The sequence below is a fragment of the Gloeophyllum trabeum genome (assembly GCF_000344685.1).
Source record: "Gloeophyllum trabeum ATCC 11539 unplaced genomic scaffold GLOTRscaffold_00001, whole genome shotgun sequence".
Lineage (NCBI taxonomy): Eukaryota > Fungi > Basidiomycota > Agaricomycetes > Gloeophyllales > Gloeophyllaceae > Gloeophyllum > Gloeophyllum trabeum.
Genome location: NW_006920410.1, coordinates 3,162,590 through 3,175,239, shown reverse-complemented (window position 1 = coordinate 3,175,239; position 12,650 = coordinate 3,162,590). Strand labels below are relative to the sequence as shown.

Sequence of the window (12,650 nt, the reverse complement as noted above, 5' to 3'; positions counted from 1 at the left end):
CAACATCTACTTTGTCTATGCCTTGCTGGTACGGGCCAAGTACTCCCTCCCAACGGCATCCGCGGCCTTGAGGAGGCCGTATGCCACGTCTTCATTGATCACCACGTCTAAATTCCAGATCGTCTCGCCCGGCGAGCATGCGAGTCTAGCTACTTTCCTGAGGTCTTCATCTCTCACCTCCTTCAAGCCTAGCTGCTCGAAGGTTACGGGGAGTCCGACGGAGACCATGAGCTTGAGGTAGCGGTCGAGGGTTTCGGCTGGCGTGTTGGACAAAAGGAGTTGGCACACCGTGCCGAAGTTGACCTTTTCGCCATGCATCAGGTGGTGGAGCTCGGGGAGGGATGTCAGACCATCATGAATCTACGAATGGCGGTTAGTCCAAGCCCCGGGTGGTCACTGTTATGTTGTCACTTACTGCATGTGCTGCAGCCAGTCCGCCTGACTCGAATCCGAGACCGGATAGAAGCGTATTGGCTTCGACAACGGCCTCGAAGGCTGGGGTAAGTGCCTGAGCCTTGTTCGCCTCGAGGGCCTGCTGGCCGTACTGGAACAAGATCTCCTCGCACTTGGAGCAGATGGCGACGCTCACGGCGGTGGGCAGGCCCTTGCCGAAGTTGGGGCTGTTGCGCACCTCGCGCGCCTCGACGTTGGTCGCGAGCGCGTCGCCGATGCCGGCCGCGAGGAAGCGCGCGGGGGCCTTGACGACGATGCTCGTGTCGACGAGCACGATGTTCGGGTTCTTCTCGAAGAAGCTGTACTTGTGGAACTCGCCCTCGGGCGTGTAGAGCACGGAGAGCGCGGAGCAGGGCGCGTCCGTCGAGGCGGTCGTCGGGAGGACCGCGACGGGGAGATGCAGGTCCGTCGCGATCTGCTTGGAGGTGTCGATCGTCTTGCCGCCGCCGAGCGCGATAATGAAGTCGCAGGGCGGGTTCGATGACTTGGCGATGTCGGCGAGGCGGCCGATTTCCTGAAGGGAGGCTTCGCCCGTGAAGGCACCCCGCGTCGGGTTCATGCCTGCGGTGCTCAGAGCGGACAGCAGGGTCTTCCCCGCTGCATTTTTGATCAGTTATTCTGTTTGCTCAATACTATGTCCAAACATACCAATCTCGAAGACGATGTTATCGACTACGACAAGGGGCCGCTGGCCCAAGGGTGATAAGTACCGCGCAGCATTCTTCAGCGCGCTAGGGCCCTGTATGTACTTTGACGGCGACTGGAACACCTTCTCCGTGATCTTTTCGGGGTTGGGCATTCTGGGAGCAGGAGTATGGAGGAATCTTCAGCGGGGGCCATGGCGCCGATATATAGTCGGACGGATGTGAACGTTCGGGGGAGGACGCCTTCGAGGGCCGATCTAGGCAGGTGACCTTCTATTTCTGGCACAGCGTCCAGTCCCGCCCCTCCCCGATAATCAGGCCTCTCTTCAATCTAGGCTGCCGACCGCGCCGGCCGCTCTGCCATGCAACGCTGCATTTATGATCGTTTGTTCCAGGCATGCTCAGCTCTGAGTCTTAGCAAGCGCAGGCCAGACATCCAAGGCTGTGTTATCTTTGTGGCACGGACGCTGCATTGATGGGCTCCAACTGCGAGAGGCATGTGCGCAGGGGCGTCGGCCCATGATGGCATTCCGTGGGTTATGCAGATGATACGAACGTCAAGTGAATAAGCCACTGAATGAGCGAAGCTCAGAAATCCGCCCTGCGGCTCCTCGACGGTCCGCCGGATCGTCTAAACTTACCGACAGCGTCGCGAAAAGGATTTGGAACTCAAGTCATCTATGCGTCATGCTCGTCATTCCTGAGTACGGAGTACTGAGTCGTGAACGATCATCAACTCATTCATCTACACAAACAACATATCGTAGTAGTACCCTGAAGCCCCTGCCGGACGAGATAAATAGATGGCATATATACTCGGATGATCACGAATCGCGAGGGAAAATATACTGCTCCGTCCCGATATGTTTATCGTCTATCACCAGAACACCCACCAAGCAAACCCGGCGACGCCCAGTAGGATCGCAATCGCCCGCACGACGATCACGACTATGAGGGCCTTGCGGATGGCGGCGTAGAATGTCGACAGAGCCGTACCGGGCCAGTTTATCCTGAGATCGAGGTGGAATTAGTAGGGACGAAGATGTCAATGGCAATGGACAGATATACCGTCGATCATTCGTTCCACCAGAACGCACGCTAGCTTCCCAGCCCCGGATGACTTCCCGATACCGTTTGCCGAATACCCTGCATTGAGGCGTGTCATTAGCATTCATGCATGACCAAATACAGAAAGTAAGAGTGATTTGTTATGAGAATCGGAGGCCATGGGAATCACATGCAATTCAAGATGGCCAAAGTGAAATCATAAAGACAAGACCAGGACGACTCTGAGGAACCAGGCGGCACACTCACCAGATCCAGAAGTTGACATCGGGATATCCGAACCTAGGCACCACACTTGTGAGACTGGGTGCAAGTTTACTAACGAGCTCCACGGAGGCAACCTCGTCCGAGTGGAAGGGAAGCCAATGCGACGTTGGTGAGGGTGGACGCTGATCTACGCAGGAGTATGCTTCATTGGCAAGATGGTCAGGATTTGGAAAAGCGAGATCCACGCACCTGATGGTCTGGAGGGAGGCACCATGAACGCCAGTAGATCCAGAGTCATGCCCAGCGACAGGCCCCACAGCTTCAGCTCCTCCTTCCTCCCACCCTCCAACGCCTGCGTCCCCTTCTCGTCAGCGTACGAGTAGGCCGACGGGATGTCCAACACAATCGCGGGGAACTGCATACTCCCCACCAAGCCGCGGACCATCTCCTTCAGGATCCGCGAGTTCCGCGGGGCAAGCCTGGACGCAGCGTCCACCTTGACCGTACTCCACCTCGGGCCAGGGCTGGCGGCTACCATACCGACACTCTCCCGCTTCCCCCTCCTTCGCTTCCCCTTCTTCTCTTTCCCAACCAGGTCCCGGCTCGGCAGCAGACTCGCGAGGGGTACCCAGTACACCGTCGTGCCCTCCACGGGATCCTCCACCGGCGCGATCCCCGGCACAGCAGGTGTGACCTGGAGGAACACGTACGGGGAGAGGATCATGAGGAGGCGCTTGCCGAGGCTGGTGGTGATCTCGCGGTCGTCGAGCTGGCCGATGGCGACGTAGTGCGGCTCGGCGAGGTCAAGCGCGGTCTCGGCCCACGTCTGGCGCATGGCGGTGTAGAGCCCGCCCTCGTCGCCCTCCTCCATGCGCCCGCCGGGGAAGGCGACGTGCGCCTCGCCCGCGGCGCTAGCGGACGTGCCGGGCGCGGGCGTGAGCGGCGTCGCCCCCCCGTCGGAGCCGGGGCGGTCGCGCCGCAGGAAGAGGATTTCGGGGCGCGCGCCGGGTGCGTTGACCCATTCTTGCTCGAAGAAGGCAGTGAGGGACTGGGGTGGTGGCGGGACTGGATTCGGTGGCGGGTATGAAGGAGAGGGGACTACACGGATGATGAGGGAGACGGCGGCGCGGCGGGGTTCTGCACTGGCTGTTAGGACATGTGCATAGCAAAATGTGAAAGACGTACGGGTTGGCGGGGACGCAATGACTCTGGGCGGGGTCGAGCGGATGCGGATGAGGGCGCGCGAGAGAAGAGGAATGATGTTTGGTTCTGACATTCCGTTTTCAAGCATGAATGAAAGAGAAAACGGAAGAACATACCGTCCGACATGATGACAACTGCTTCCAAGATGGCCTCGCGCTGCCTGCGAATGCGCCTCCCACCGACTCCGGGCTCGCCGACGCCCAAGTTCGTTCGTTGGGGAAGACGCCACTTTGCTGATGGCAGGGACCCCGGAAGCATGGCTACATCGGGTGCCGACCCTTCCAAATCTGGCAACTTTACAAGCACCATATCTGCACATCCGGGGTCCTTACCCCAGAGAGTTCGGGCGTTGTGGCGCGTTTTCGTTTCTCCGCAAGTGCACAGCTTCCTGACCTTTACTTGTAGCCGATCACAAACAAGTCATTTCACTCGCGTGCCCAGACAAGAGTACAGCGTTGCGCGTGGTCTAGTAGTGTCTCTGTTTACAGTGTCTGTTATACATGCAACCTTTCCTTATTCTCTGTCAGCTCAGTTCAGCGGCAGCCCACAGATGTCGCAATCCCCCGTCGAGTGCGTGTTCTCGAACGTACAATGCGGGCACTTGGTCGTACCTCCACCAACGTCCACCTCCTCGAACCGGTTAAACACCTCTTCAGGGATATCCTCGTCCATCGCATTCGTCGGCATGAGCGGTGGCGGCGACGTTGCTGGTCGGCGGGGAGCTAGTGACGCAGTTAGACTGGGACGGGAAAGGTACTAAGGACAATGCCACGTACGAGCTGTCTCCCTCGCGAATGTCATCAGCGTGTGCCAGCTCTCCGTGCGAAGCAGGCTATCCAGAACCTCCGGGTCGTCCGCATTCGGCGCCGTCGCTGTCCTTGCGAGTACTCTCAAATCAGCCTGTAGAAGAAAAAAATTCAGTCCTTGCTTACAAGTCAGCAACATCACAAACTGACCTCTGAGAATAACTGAGACGTCCCAAGGAATGCAATCAAGTGCCAGTCACTCAAGAAATTGAGCAGCTCTGCGCGCCGCTGATAGTCCTTATGCTGGGTGCCAGGCTCAATATCCGGCGCCTGGAGGTTGACCAATGCCCGTAGGACATCCTCAATATTCTGATCCTCCAGCCCAGGTCTGTTCTCGATATGGAACTTGCTCGAGCGGAAGACGGGCGACGGACTCGACGGGAAACCATGCGTCACCTACGAAAACGACGTCAGCCGAACCCCTTCCACTCAGGCACCGTCAGCACGTACGTTGACCAACAAGTACTCCACCGGGAAACATGGCTTCGCGCTCTTCTTCACCTCAATCCCGTACTCATTCTTGTACCGGAAAAAGACATCCGGGATGTACCTCGCCGAGTCCTCGCTCCGGTCCTCTTTCTTCACGAGCATCGTCCCGGGGTCCACGCTCGCCTCAATCATGTCCGCCTCCACCATCGCCACGGCCTGCTCCGACACCTGGTACGCCGTGATATCTATCGAGCCGTCCTCCGTCCCGCTCACCACCGCTGTAACCATCCGTGACGAGAAGTACCCCGTCGTCGAGGACTTCGTCGGTGTAGGGTTTGCGTGCTGCACGGTAGCGGCGAAGATCGCCTCCAGCGAAGACAGGAAGAACGAGTTCGGGTGCCGCTTGTACACGTTCTTCGTCTTGTCCTCTGAAGTGGGATCAATGTCCGTGAAAATGTATCCAACGATCTGCAGTGGGGTGGACGCTGACGCTGCGAGCGCACGGATCCGCGGTTCATCCTCCCATGGCAGGCCAAGCGACAGTCCATCAAGTTCTCCTTCCTGTGGCGGCTCGTGGATGGCCTCCACAACCGCCTTGATCCCCATCGGCACCGCATCGTACGGCTCGTAGTGCCCAATCAGCCACCCAAAGCGCTGCAGCCCCGTCGCCCGCCACGCCTGCAAGAACCGCTCAATAATCTCCGGCGAAGCCACCTCCAAATGGTCCACCATCCTAAACGGCTGCGACTGCAGCGTGATCGCGCTCGGCTGGCACGCCGTGCAGATCGCCGCGGGCCAGGACGGGTGGCTGCCCGTCGGGCACGGCACCTTCACCTTGTACGACGCGGGCGTGAGCGGCGGCAGCTGGCTCGCCGCGCTGCCGCTCAGCTTCGGCGTGAGCTTGCGCACGTACGCGTGGAACGAGAGGTGCTTGATCGCGTGCTGCGCGTGGTAGCCCGCGTCGTACGGCTCGAGCGGCATGCAGTAGTCGCACATCGCGTTTGGGCCGTGCTTGCAGAAGCGCGAGTCGCGCCCGCGCGGGATCATACCGTCCTTGGAGCGCCAGTAGCGGTCGACGGCGTCCTCTTGAACGGTTTCCCATGGACGTTTGGCGGTGTCGGAGGGGCCGAGGGGGATCACGGCCGTGGGGGCGGCTTGCTCTTGGGGCGCAGAGGTGCTTGCAGAAGGACGTGATTGATAACCAACGAAGATTAGATCGCCATGTCTGTAGAAGATAGTTTAGTACGGTATCACAGTCATTTAAGGCCAACCAGCGCACTTTAGCCCCAAGCTCTGCAAATTTCTCCCCTTCAGCGTAGACACATTTGTCTCGTTCCCTCGCGGCTGATTCGAAATCGTCAAAGTCGATGGATCAGCATCGACTGTGGTATCCAGTATCTAGTATTCCAAAAGACGATAAGCTCAGCAAATCATCTCGCCAAGCGAGGAGTCAGCGAACCTTTTCGACCAACTCTGAGATATCAGCGGTAGGTGCCAATTCGAAGCGGAAATTGCCATCTTTAGATCGAATACGAATGAGCTGCAGGGATGATTGTCTCAGTAAGCCCCTCATAAGTAAGCTTCGGTGTACGTGCCATCGTGCAAATAAGTAGCTCGAAGGAGGTGAAAGTGAGGGGATGTCCAAAGCTGAGAGCGTTCTGCCTTGAAGCACCGCGCTTCAATTACGCGTCGAGGACGCGTCATGCTGCTGACTAAGCAGGTGGTAGAATCCAATCCGTCGGGCCTTTTCCCACAGCACAGCATTCTGGCAACGTTAATCAACGCGGTGCCTTTCGAGTGACTCGACTGCTCGCTGTGGCCTTGCCAAGGTCCTGCTGGAGAAAGCTGGAGAATCGAAGAATAGTGGTCTGAGTCAATATATACTGGTCTCATTTTATCCTTCTCCATGAGCTGCTTGCCGGTCTGAATACGCTTCTCCTCACAGCCGGCGGGACAACCGTCGACAACCGCTATACAGTCCCAACTGATTACATCGTCGTTGGTGCTTCGGATGGACTGAATGCTCAGCTGGATATTGGACTGAACTCAATCTAAGAACTAGCAACGGCGAGAATACCTGGCTGGTGCAATCCCAGAGCTAGGTGTGGAAAACACCAACGCCGTTCCAGAGGTCAAAATACCATACTGCATGGTGGATATTGATGGAGATCCTTGACTGCTTGCTGATAGGGCAATGCCGTCCAAGTTGTATAATTTAAAAAGCCCTTGGAGGAGGAAGCGCGCCAAGCAGCCGGAGGTAAGGAGAAATGTCTGTTAAACATCGGAACGTCTCCTATCGCGATGAGAAGTATCTTGCAGGGTAATATGGAAAAGGTATACATACGTAGATAATGCATGCCATGAAGCGGGGCACTACGGGACCCATGAAAATACAGCAGAACACCCTTCTGAATAAACATCCGCATACGTACTTCAGCGGAGTAATACACCATTCCATGGACAACGGGAAGCGGATTATATTATATTCTGTCTTAAGATCGCGGTAGGTAGTGGTGGATACTGTCTACAAAGGATGAGAGGCGGGAGGAACGTTGGACGGCTGGGCCCCGGGTGACCGACCAGGAGTATTCTAGCATCAGGGCTTGTTGGATCGTTGGCCGATTTTACATCCCTCGCTCGCGTATCGAAGTAATTGCGTCCCGGGCCGACTCGCCCAAGGCTCTAAACCTGATTCCCAGAAGTTTGATCACTTTCTCGGAGGAAAAGGAGTATGGTGGCCGGCCGCGAGTATAGTTACCTGGCTGCCCTCGGGGTATTCCTCCGATAGGTGGAACAGAGGCGTTTAGTAGGTCATCTGTGAAGCGGTGTAAGATTGAACTATGCAGACAGATACCAGACTTACACAGCTCCTGCCATGAATGAGCACCTTACAGAGTCGTCAGATGTGCAGTAACTGGCTGGAAGACTCCTGATCTCACCGGCCGACACAATATATCGTTCTCCGCCGGCGGTTCGTTTCGCCAGTAATTCAACGTGGATTTCAGCGACGTCTCGGACGTCCACCCAGTTTCCTCCCACCTCATCAGGCGAACGTTCACGCGTGATAGAACTGTACAACAACTGATTTGAATAATTTATGTCTTCTGGAGACTCCACCTAGGGTTTTGTTAGTGGATCAATCGCACGAGGAGGTGACCATGAGGATACCTGATGTATGATAGGCTATGTAATCAGTGGTCGTTAGTGTTCGGGGGGTTGTACCACGAGATCCCAAGACTTACGCCGTAAACCTATGCCAGAATATTCCCATCAAACGTGTAGTTGGGATAACGGGACAGCTTACTATGGTGGGGAGTACTGTAACTACATCCCATTGGATCTGATCCTTATGTTTCTCAACGAAGTCCCACGCAGCCCTCTCCGCCAGAGCTTTCGAGGCCCTGTACTTTTGCAACGTGGTAGCATTGGCTCCTTTTGACTGGACTTCTTTCACGGAGTAATCCCCCCAATCAGCCTAATTGGATGGATGGAATTAGTCGTCCGCAAGGCCGGCGTTCTGACCTTTACCGACCTCGGTATATACGTAGCCGGGCTCCTTAGGTTCGACCAGGGCCGCGCCCGAAGAGGTAACGATTACACGCTTCACTGAGCGCCTGGTAAGGATCGTGCTATTAATGCTACGCATTTGTAGATGATTACGACATGGACTCACCCTTTCCGCAATATGCTCTCCAGAAGGGATGTTGTGCCACTGATGGCGGCGGCTACGAAGTCTGTTCTAGCTCAGTCTCATGTCCACCCAAACCGCGGGGAATAGTCACCATCGGGATCGTCGGTGATAGGGGCCGCATGGTGCTCAACAGCATCGATATCCTCTAGGACGTTGTCAAATGTCCCGGGCTAAACATCAGCTCAGCTACCCGAGTTATCAGAGCATGACTGGCCTACATACCTCACCGGAGTCCGCGACCACGACGTACTCAAACTGATCACCGTAGCTCTCGTAGAGCCTCCGCATGTACTCCCCCTTTTCTGCACTCCTCACTGCGGCTCGAACACTGTAGTCTCGTTCTAGGAGGTACCGTACGACCCATGATCCAATGAACCCGCTCGCGCCTAGGTATATCACGGGCAGACTGTTAACAGGTGCCGGAGCAGCAGGCAAGATATCAGGACTCACCGGTGACGAGTACCTTTGCGCCGTTGTGGACTTGAGGCATGAGGAGATTATTCACATCTTTCCAAAATCTGATGCCAAAAGACCTTAAGTCCGGCAGGGCTCGCTGCGTCCCATGACAGACTGCCGGTCGTTCCAATACGGATTAGATCGGATGCGCGCATGACCTTTCCCCGGATCGTTGTATAGGCGAACGCCACGTGGCGGTGCATCATCATTAGATGCACCCGGCGTCCGAAGGGCAGTCCAGCGCCCGCAGAAAAGGCTGCTACGAAGTACTGTAAAATCAAGAGATGGGGGAACACACGGCATATGTGGGGAAGGCCTAACGGTCCAGGAAGGCCGGCGAGCGACGTAGACAGCAGCGGTAAGACGACACGGCTCCCCGACGCGAGCATTGGTCTTCCGCGAAATCTTGAGTATTGACTACTTCAAGCTTGACTTTCCAACCGTACGTAGCCTAGGGCACTGACTCTAAAGAGTCTAAAGTGAGAGCCAATACCGAAAGCATGCTTTTCGCCAGAGGGGGGGGGCATCAGAGCGAACAGACACGCATCGAGAGACCAGCGTCGATAGTTGTCTCCAGAGTGCAATGTATTCTTCAGTGATGCGCCAATTCTGCTGTACAGGCCGCAAAACTTCTAGAACGGTAAGCGACTGGTATTGGTCTTTATTGAAATGCAGACCACACAGTTGACACGTCTTTCACGCTGCTTGGAAGTGACTGCGAATAGAATTGGGTTATGCTCGCATGGCTCAAGCATGGCTAGTCGTAGTACAATGATCAAGACATTGCAGTGGACCATACAGCTGCCAAAAGGCCAATAGGGATGCCGCAATAATGAGCGTCTGCTGTTCAGACTGTACTGGGATGATAATTGGCAATAGACCGGGAGTATGTGAAAAAAACTGAACGCTGGCCGGTCACAAGTGTCGCCACCGTTGCGATAACGCGCGCCATCCGTCTACTCTATTGCGAATATTGCTATCTACGCCATCCTAACCTTGACCACATCATCCTAACATGGCGCTTAACATCCGAGTTACGACAATCGCACCCTTTAGGAGAAGAACGCTTCTTTGCCGTGTCCGAGGATGCAGGAGGGGTCATCAATGCAAGACATCGGACCTTTCGACCCTGAACAGTTCGAATCTGACTTCTGGGAAAGCGTAACATTTTCCTTCACCATGGACCAACGACTCAACAACCAGGGGGAGGGCAGCAGCAAAAACAAGAGTACCCAGAGGGGACAATCACAACGAGCTCGGTCTTCCTCGGCGGCTTCACAGGTCCCTCACCAGATGTCCTCGGTATATGCAAGTTCAGCTCTCGCGCCTGCACGACTGCTGACAACTCGACCCTAAGCATCACCAGGGTGTGCAGTTACCCTCCATGCCGCCGGGGCTCGGTCCACCACCGTTAAGCCAGGTCAACCCACAAGACGCCTACGAGGAATTTACGAGAGCCTTGCGCACCTTGGAGGCGACGTATCCACATTTACAACAGATGGGACGGCAGATACCGCCGATCCAGATCCCACCGATTCAAGCGCCCCAGCATCAAGTATCGCCCCCACAGATGTCTCACTTACCGTCCGACTTCGATCCTATCCTCGCGCTTTCGTGGTTGCAGAACCCTGGGGCGTCCGGGCAATGGGGTAATCCATATCCAACTGTCGATCCGCATCACGCTCCAGGACAGTCGTCGCATAGTGCGAGCAGTGCAGAAGCATCGTACCCAAGGATTTCGCCTTCCTCTTCATCGAGCACTCCGCGAGCAGAGTCGCCCCAAGAGACCCGAGATTTGACGGAGGCAGAGAGACAAGCAATAGCAGAAGACAAACGACGCAGAAATACGGCAGCTTCTGGTGAGTCTCCCTGCGCGCGTTCGGCACGGAGAGCCCCGTCCTAACGCATACCAGCACGCTTCAGGATCAAGAAGAAACAGAAGGTGCTGAATCTGGAGAGATCGGTGTCAGACTTGACCGGCAGGGCTGAGGAGCTAGAGCGAGAGGCGGCAGAGTTACGACGAGAGAATGGCTGGCTCAAGGAGATCATTGTATTGAAGAGCAAGACAGCGGGAGGCATGATGCCTGAACTCGATCCCTCTGAGCTTGAAGGTAGCGTGGCCGGGCCCTCAGGCTCCACGCAGGAGGAAGACAAGGAAAGCGATAAGTCAGACGAGCAGGAATCGCGTCGGAGGAAGAAGGGAAAGAAAAAAGCGTAGAACCTGCGTTAGCCGTTCCTTAGATAAATAAACCAGAAGAGCGGGGCAACTTGCGAATTCCGAATAGCAATTCCGAATTGTGGAGGTCACGGCGCGCTGCAGCCACAGCTAAACCGTCCCTGATTGGTCCGGCAGAAGCCGCGGGACCTTCCAGTGGGCCTCGTCCGAAGGCGACAAGTCCGATCCTCCATGTCTTTCGGACGACCACCGTCGATATCGACCGGCTTTCAAGTCACACCACCAGACCGCGGGTCCTTTCCTCTGGACCACTATGGTCTGTGTATAGATGAATGTACAAAGCCATGCTGGTTCTGATATACACCCCAGGAGAATGCAGAGACTTCATGACGGCGTACATGAATTGCCTCCGGAATAATAACAATAGCTCTACACCTTGTCGACACCTGAACAAAGCATATCTAGAGTGCAGAATGAACAAGTGCGTTAGCTGCAAAGCATGGTGTGACGGGTGCTCTAACGTTGTCGGGTCGTGGAACAGAGGTCTCATGGAGAAGGATGACTGGAAAAATCTTGGGCTGAGTAACGTGGACAAAGAACCGAAACCAACCAAGGACCCAGCTGGGGACAAGAATCTGAGCTGAGTCTACCCCATGACAAGTCTCGCATCTTTATCCCTCCGCGCTTCATCTTGTGCGGCGACTAGGTCGAATACCGTATAATGGGGATGCTCGGCCGTCAGTAATGAAACGATTATGATTTCCTATTTCGAGATTGAATACCATTGTCGCAAAAACGTTCGGTGTTCATACAAGTCTACGAGTCTCGCGCCGCAGGGGCCGGAGACTGTCTGACAAGCAACGCCGGGAGGCACTGACAAGCCGACATACCTCACGACGAGGTTCAAGGCAGGAAGATGGTTCGTGAAAGGATATAGCACACCAGCGGGCCTTAAAGTTGATGTCTTTTTTCTGCCTCCCATCTTTGTTTGATCAAGGCAGCACCTTCCGCTCTTGACCGGATGGCAGGGGATAAAAGCTGCAGGCGAGCAGCCTCGAGATGAGGGGGTAAGGCAGAGTCAGTCCGAATTACCTGGACATCAGTAAGCTTATACTTCTGCGGATGATTCTGAAGCCGGGATACGTACCGAACCGATAGCCAAGAAGAAGGAGAAAGCAGCAGCGCTACTTAGCATGTATTGCGAGAGGGTAGCAATAAAACCTCTGGGACCCGCTCCTCCTCTACGCCTGTTTGAGCAATCACTTCCGAAGTGAAACAACGCCTGCGTACCTGATAATACTATATGACCCGAAGATGAAGCCAATAGTTAGACCCACCCCAGCACCCATCATCGCACCCATCCTGAACATCCGTTCAGATGTGTCCTAAATTATGAATATTAGAATAACCTACTTCACTGCACGAGACAGCGACTATCAGGCTCCTCCTGGCACTCTTTGACTATAGGGCTTACTTTTCTGCCATACTGTCGGCCCTTGCTGTTGAGGCGGGTAAGCCAT

At 55.5% G+C, this 12,650-nt stretch overlaps 7 protein-coding genes across 7 annotated transcripts; 2 read left to right on the top strand and 5 right to left on the bottom strand.

Moving 5' to 3' along the window:
• Positions 1-15: 15 nt before the first annotated feature.
• Positions 16-1,252, bottom strand: GLOTRDRAFT_29687 (glycerol dehydrogenase; the record flags this gene model as incomplete). Its single annotated transcript, XM_007861955.1, has 3 exons — positions 16-360; positions 416-1,050; positions 1,102-1,252. The coding sequence occupies 3 exons, from the start codon at positions 1,250-1,252 to the stop codon at positions 16-18; spliced, it is 1,131 nt and encodes a 376-aa protein (XP_007860146.1).
• Positions 1,253-1,777: 525 nt separating this feature from the next.
• Positions 1,778-3,767, bottom strand: GLOTRDRAFT_109273 (uncharacterized protein). The gene is made up of 6 exons (XM_007863110.1): positions 3,689-3,767; positions 3,555-3,638; positions 2,619-3,506; positions 2,412-2,556; positions 2,166-2,243; positions 1,778-2,107 (listed from the first exon to the last, which is right to left on the bottom strand). Exons 1-6 carry the CDS (start codon positions 3,696-3,698, stop codon positions 1,975-1,977), a joined length of 1,338 nt encoding a protein of 445 aa, XP_007861301.1. The 5' UTR covers positions 3,699-3,767; the 3' UTR covers positions 1,778-1,974.
• Positions 3,768-4,098: 331 nt separating this feature from the next.
• Positions 4,099-6,472, bottom strand: GLOTRDRAFT_69191 (polyubiquitin-tagged protein recognition complex, Npl4 component; the record flags this gene model as incomplete). Its single annotated transcript, XM_007863109.1, has 7 exons — positions 6,403-6,472; positions 6,267-6,347; positions 6,087-6,205; positions 4,829-6,032; positions 4,529-4,774; positions 4,349-4,472; positions 4,099-4,294 (listed from the first exon to the last, which is right to left on the bottom strand). Exons 1-7 carry the CDS (start codon positions 6,403-6,405, stop codon positions 4,101-4,103), a joined length of 1,971 nt encoding a protein of 656 aa, XP_007861300.1. The 5' UTR covers positions 6,406-6,472.
• A 710-nt stretch (positions 6,473-7,182) lies between these two features.
• On the bottom strand, positions 7,183-9,017 carry GLOTRDRAFT_69190 (NAD P-binding protein). The gene is made up of 11 exons (XM_007863108.1): positions 8,949-9,017; positions 8,721-8,884; positions 8,590-8,668; positions 8,481-8,541; positions 8,340-8,421; positions 8,112-8,282; positions 8,050-8,058; positions 7,976-7,990; positions 7,747-7,924; positions 7,671-7,694; positions 7,183-7,622 (listed from the first exon to the last, which is right to left on the bottom strand). The coding sequence occupies exons 1-11, from the start codon at positions 8,986-8,988 to the stop codon at positions 7,432-7,434; spliced, it is 1,014 nt and encodes a 337-aa protein (XP_007861299.1). The 5' UTR covers positions 8,989-9,017; the 3' UTR covers positions 7,183-7,431.
• A 1,321-nt stretch (positions 9,018-10,338) lies between these two features.
• GLOTRDRAFT_90337 (uncharacterized protein) lies at positions 10,339-11,172 on the top strand (the record flags this gene model as incomplete). The annotated part of the gene is made up of 2 exons (XM_007863107.1): positions 10,339-10,813; positions 10,868-11,172. The coding sequence occupies 2 exons, from the start codon at positions 10,339-10,341 to the stop codon at positions 11,170-11,172; spliced, it is 780 nt and encodes a 259-aa protein (XP_007861298.1).
• A 189-nt stretch (positions 11,173-11,361) lies between these two features.
• On the top strand, positions 11,362-11,774 carry GLOTRDRAFT_31317 (uncharacterized protein; the record flags this gene model as incomplete). The annotated part of the gene is made up of 3 exons (XM_007862051.1): positions 11,362-11,446; positions 11,500-11,611; positions 11,672-11,774. The coding sequence occupies 3 exons, from the start codon at positions 11,362-11,364 to the stop codon at positions 11,772-11,774; spliced, it is 300 nt and encodes a 99-aa protein (XP_007860242.1).
• Positions 11,390-12,631, bottom strand: GLOTRDRAFT_69186 (uncharacterized protein). The gene is made up of 6 exons (XM_007863106.1): positions 12,601-12,631; positions 12,421-12,492; positions 12,278-12,371; positions 11,672-12,222; positions 11,500-11,611; positions 11,390-11,446 (listed from the first exon to the last, which is right to left on the bottom strand). Exons 2-4 carry the CDS (start codon positions 12,489-12,491, stop codon positions 12,082-12,084), a joined length of 306 nt encoding a protein of 101 aa, XP_007861297.1. The 5' UTR covers position 12,492; positions 12,601-12,631; the 3' UTR covers positions 11,390-11,446; positions 11,500-11,611; positions 11,672-12,081.
• Between the last annotated feature and the right edge of the window lie 19 nt (positions 12,632-12,650).

What these genes read in the sequence shown, in the direction of transcription:
- GLOTRDRAFT_109273 (XM_007863110.1), bottom strand. An exon ending in GCCTCCCTCCAGACCATCAG is followed by an intron (nt 2,557 to 2,618) that starts GTGCGTGGATCT and finishes ACTCCTGCGTAG; the next exon opens with ATCAGCGTCCACCCTCACCA. An exon ending in GGTGGAACGAATGATCGACG is followed by an intron (nt 2,108 to 2,165) that starts GTATATCTGTCC and finishes CCTCGATCTCAG; the next exon opens with GATAAACTGGCCCGGTACGG.
- GLOTRDRAFT_69190 (XM_007863108.1), bottom strand. Translation starts at nt 8,988, where the DNA reads ATGCCTCAAGTCCACAACGGCGCAAAGGTACTCGTCACCG. An exon ending in GAGAGCATATTGCGGAAAGG is followed by an intron (nt 8,422 to 8,480) that starts GTGAGTCCATGT and finishes GATCCTTACCAG; the next exon opens with GCGCTCAGTGAAGCGTGTAA. An exon ending in ACGATATATTGTGTCGGCCG is followed by an intron (nt 7,695 to 7,746) that starts GTGAGATCAGGA and finishes CGACTCTGTAAG; the next exon opens with GTGCTCATTCATGGCAGGAG.
- GLOTRDRAFT_69186 (XM_007863106.1), bottom strand. Translation starts at nt 12,491, where the DNA reads ATGGGTGCGATGATGGGTGCTGGGGTGGGTCTAACTATTGGCTTCATC. An exon ending in GGGTCATATAGTATTATCAG is followed by an intron (nt 12,372 to 12,420) that starts GTACGCAGGCGT and finishes AAACAGGCGTAG; the next exon opens with AGGAGGAGCGGGTCCCAGAG. An exon ending in TCTTCTTGGCTATCGGTTCG is followed by an intron (nt 12,223 to 12,277) that starts GTACGTATCCCG and finishes ACTGATGTCCAG; the next exon opens with GTAATTCGGACTGACTCTGC.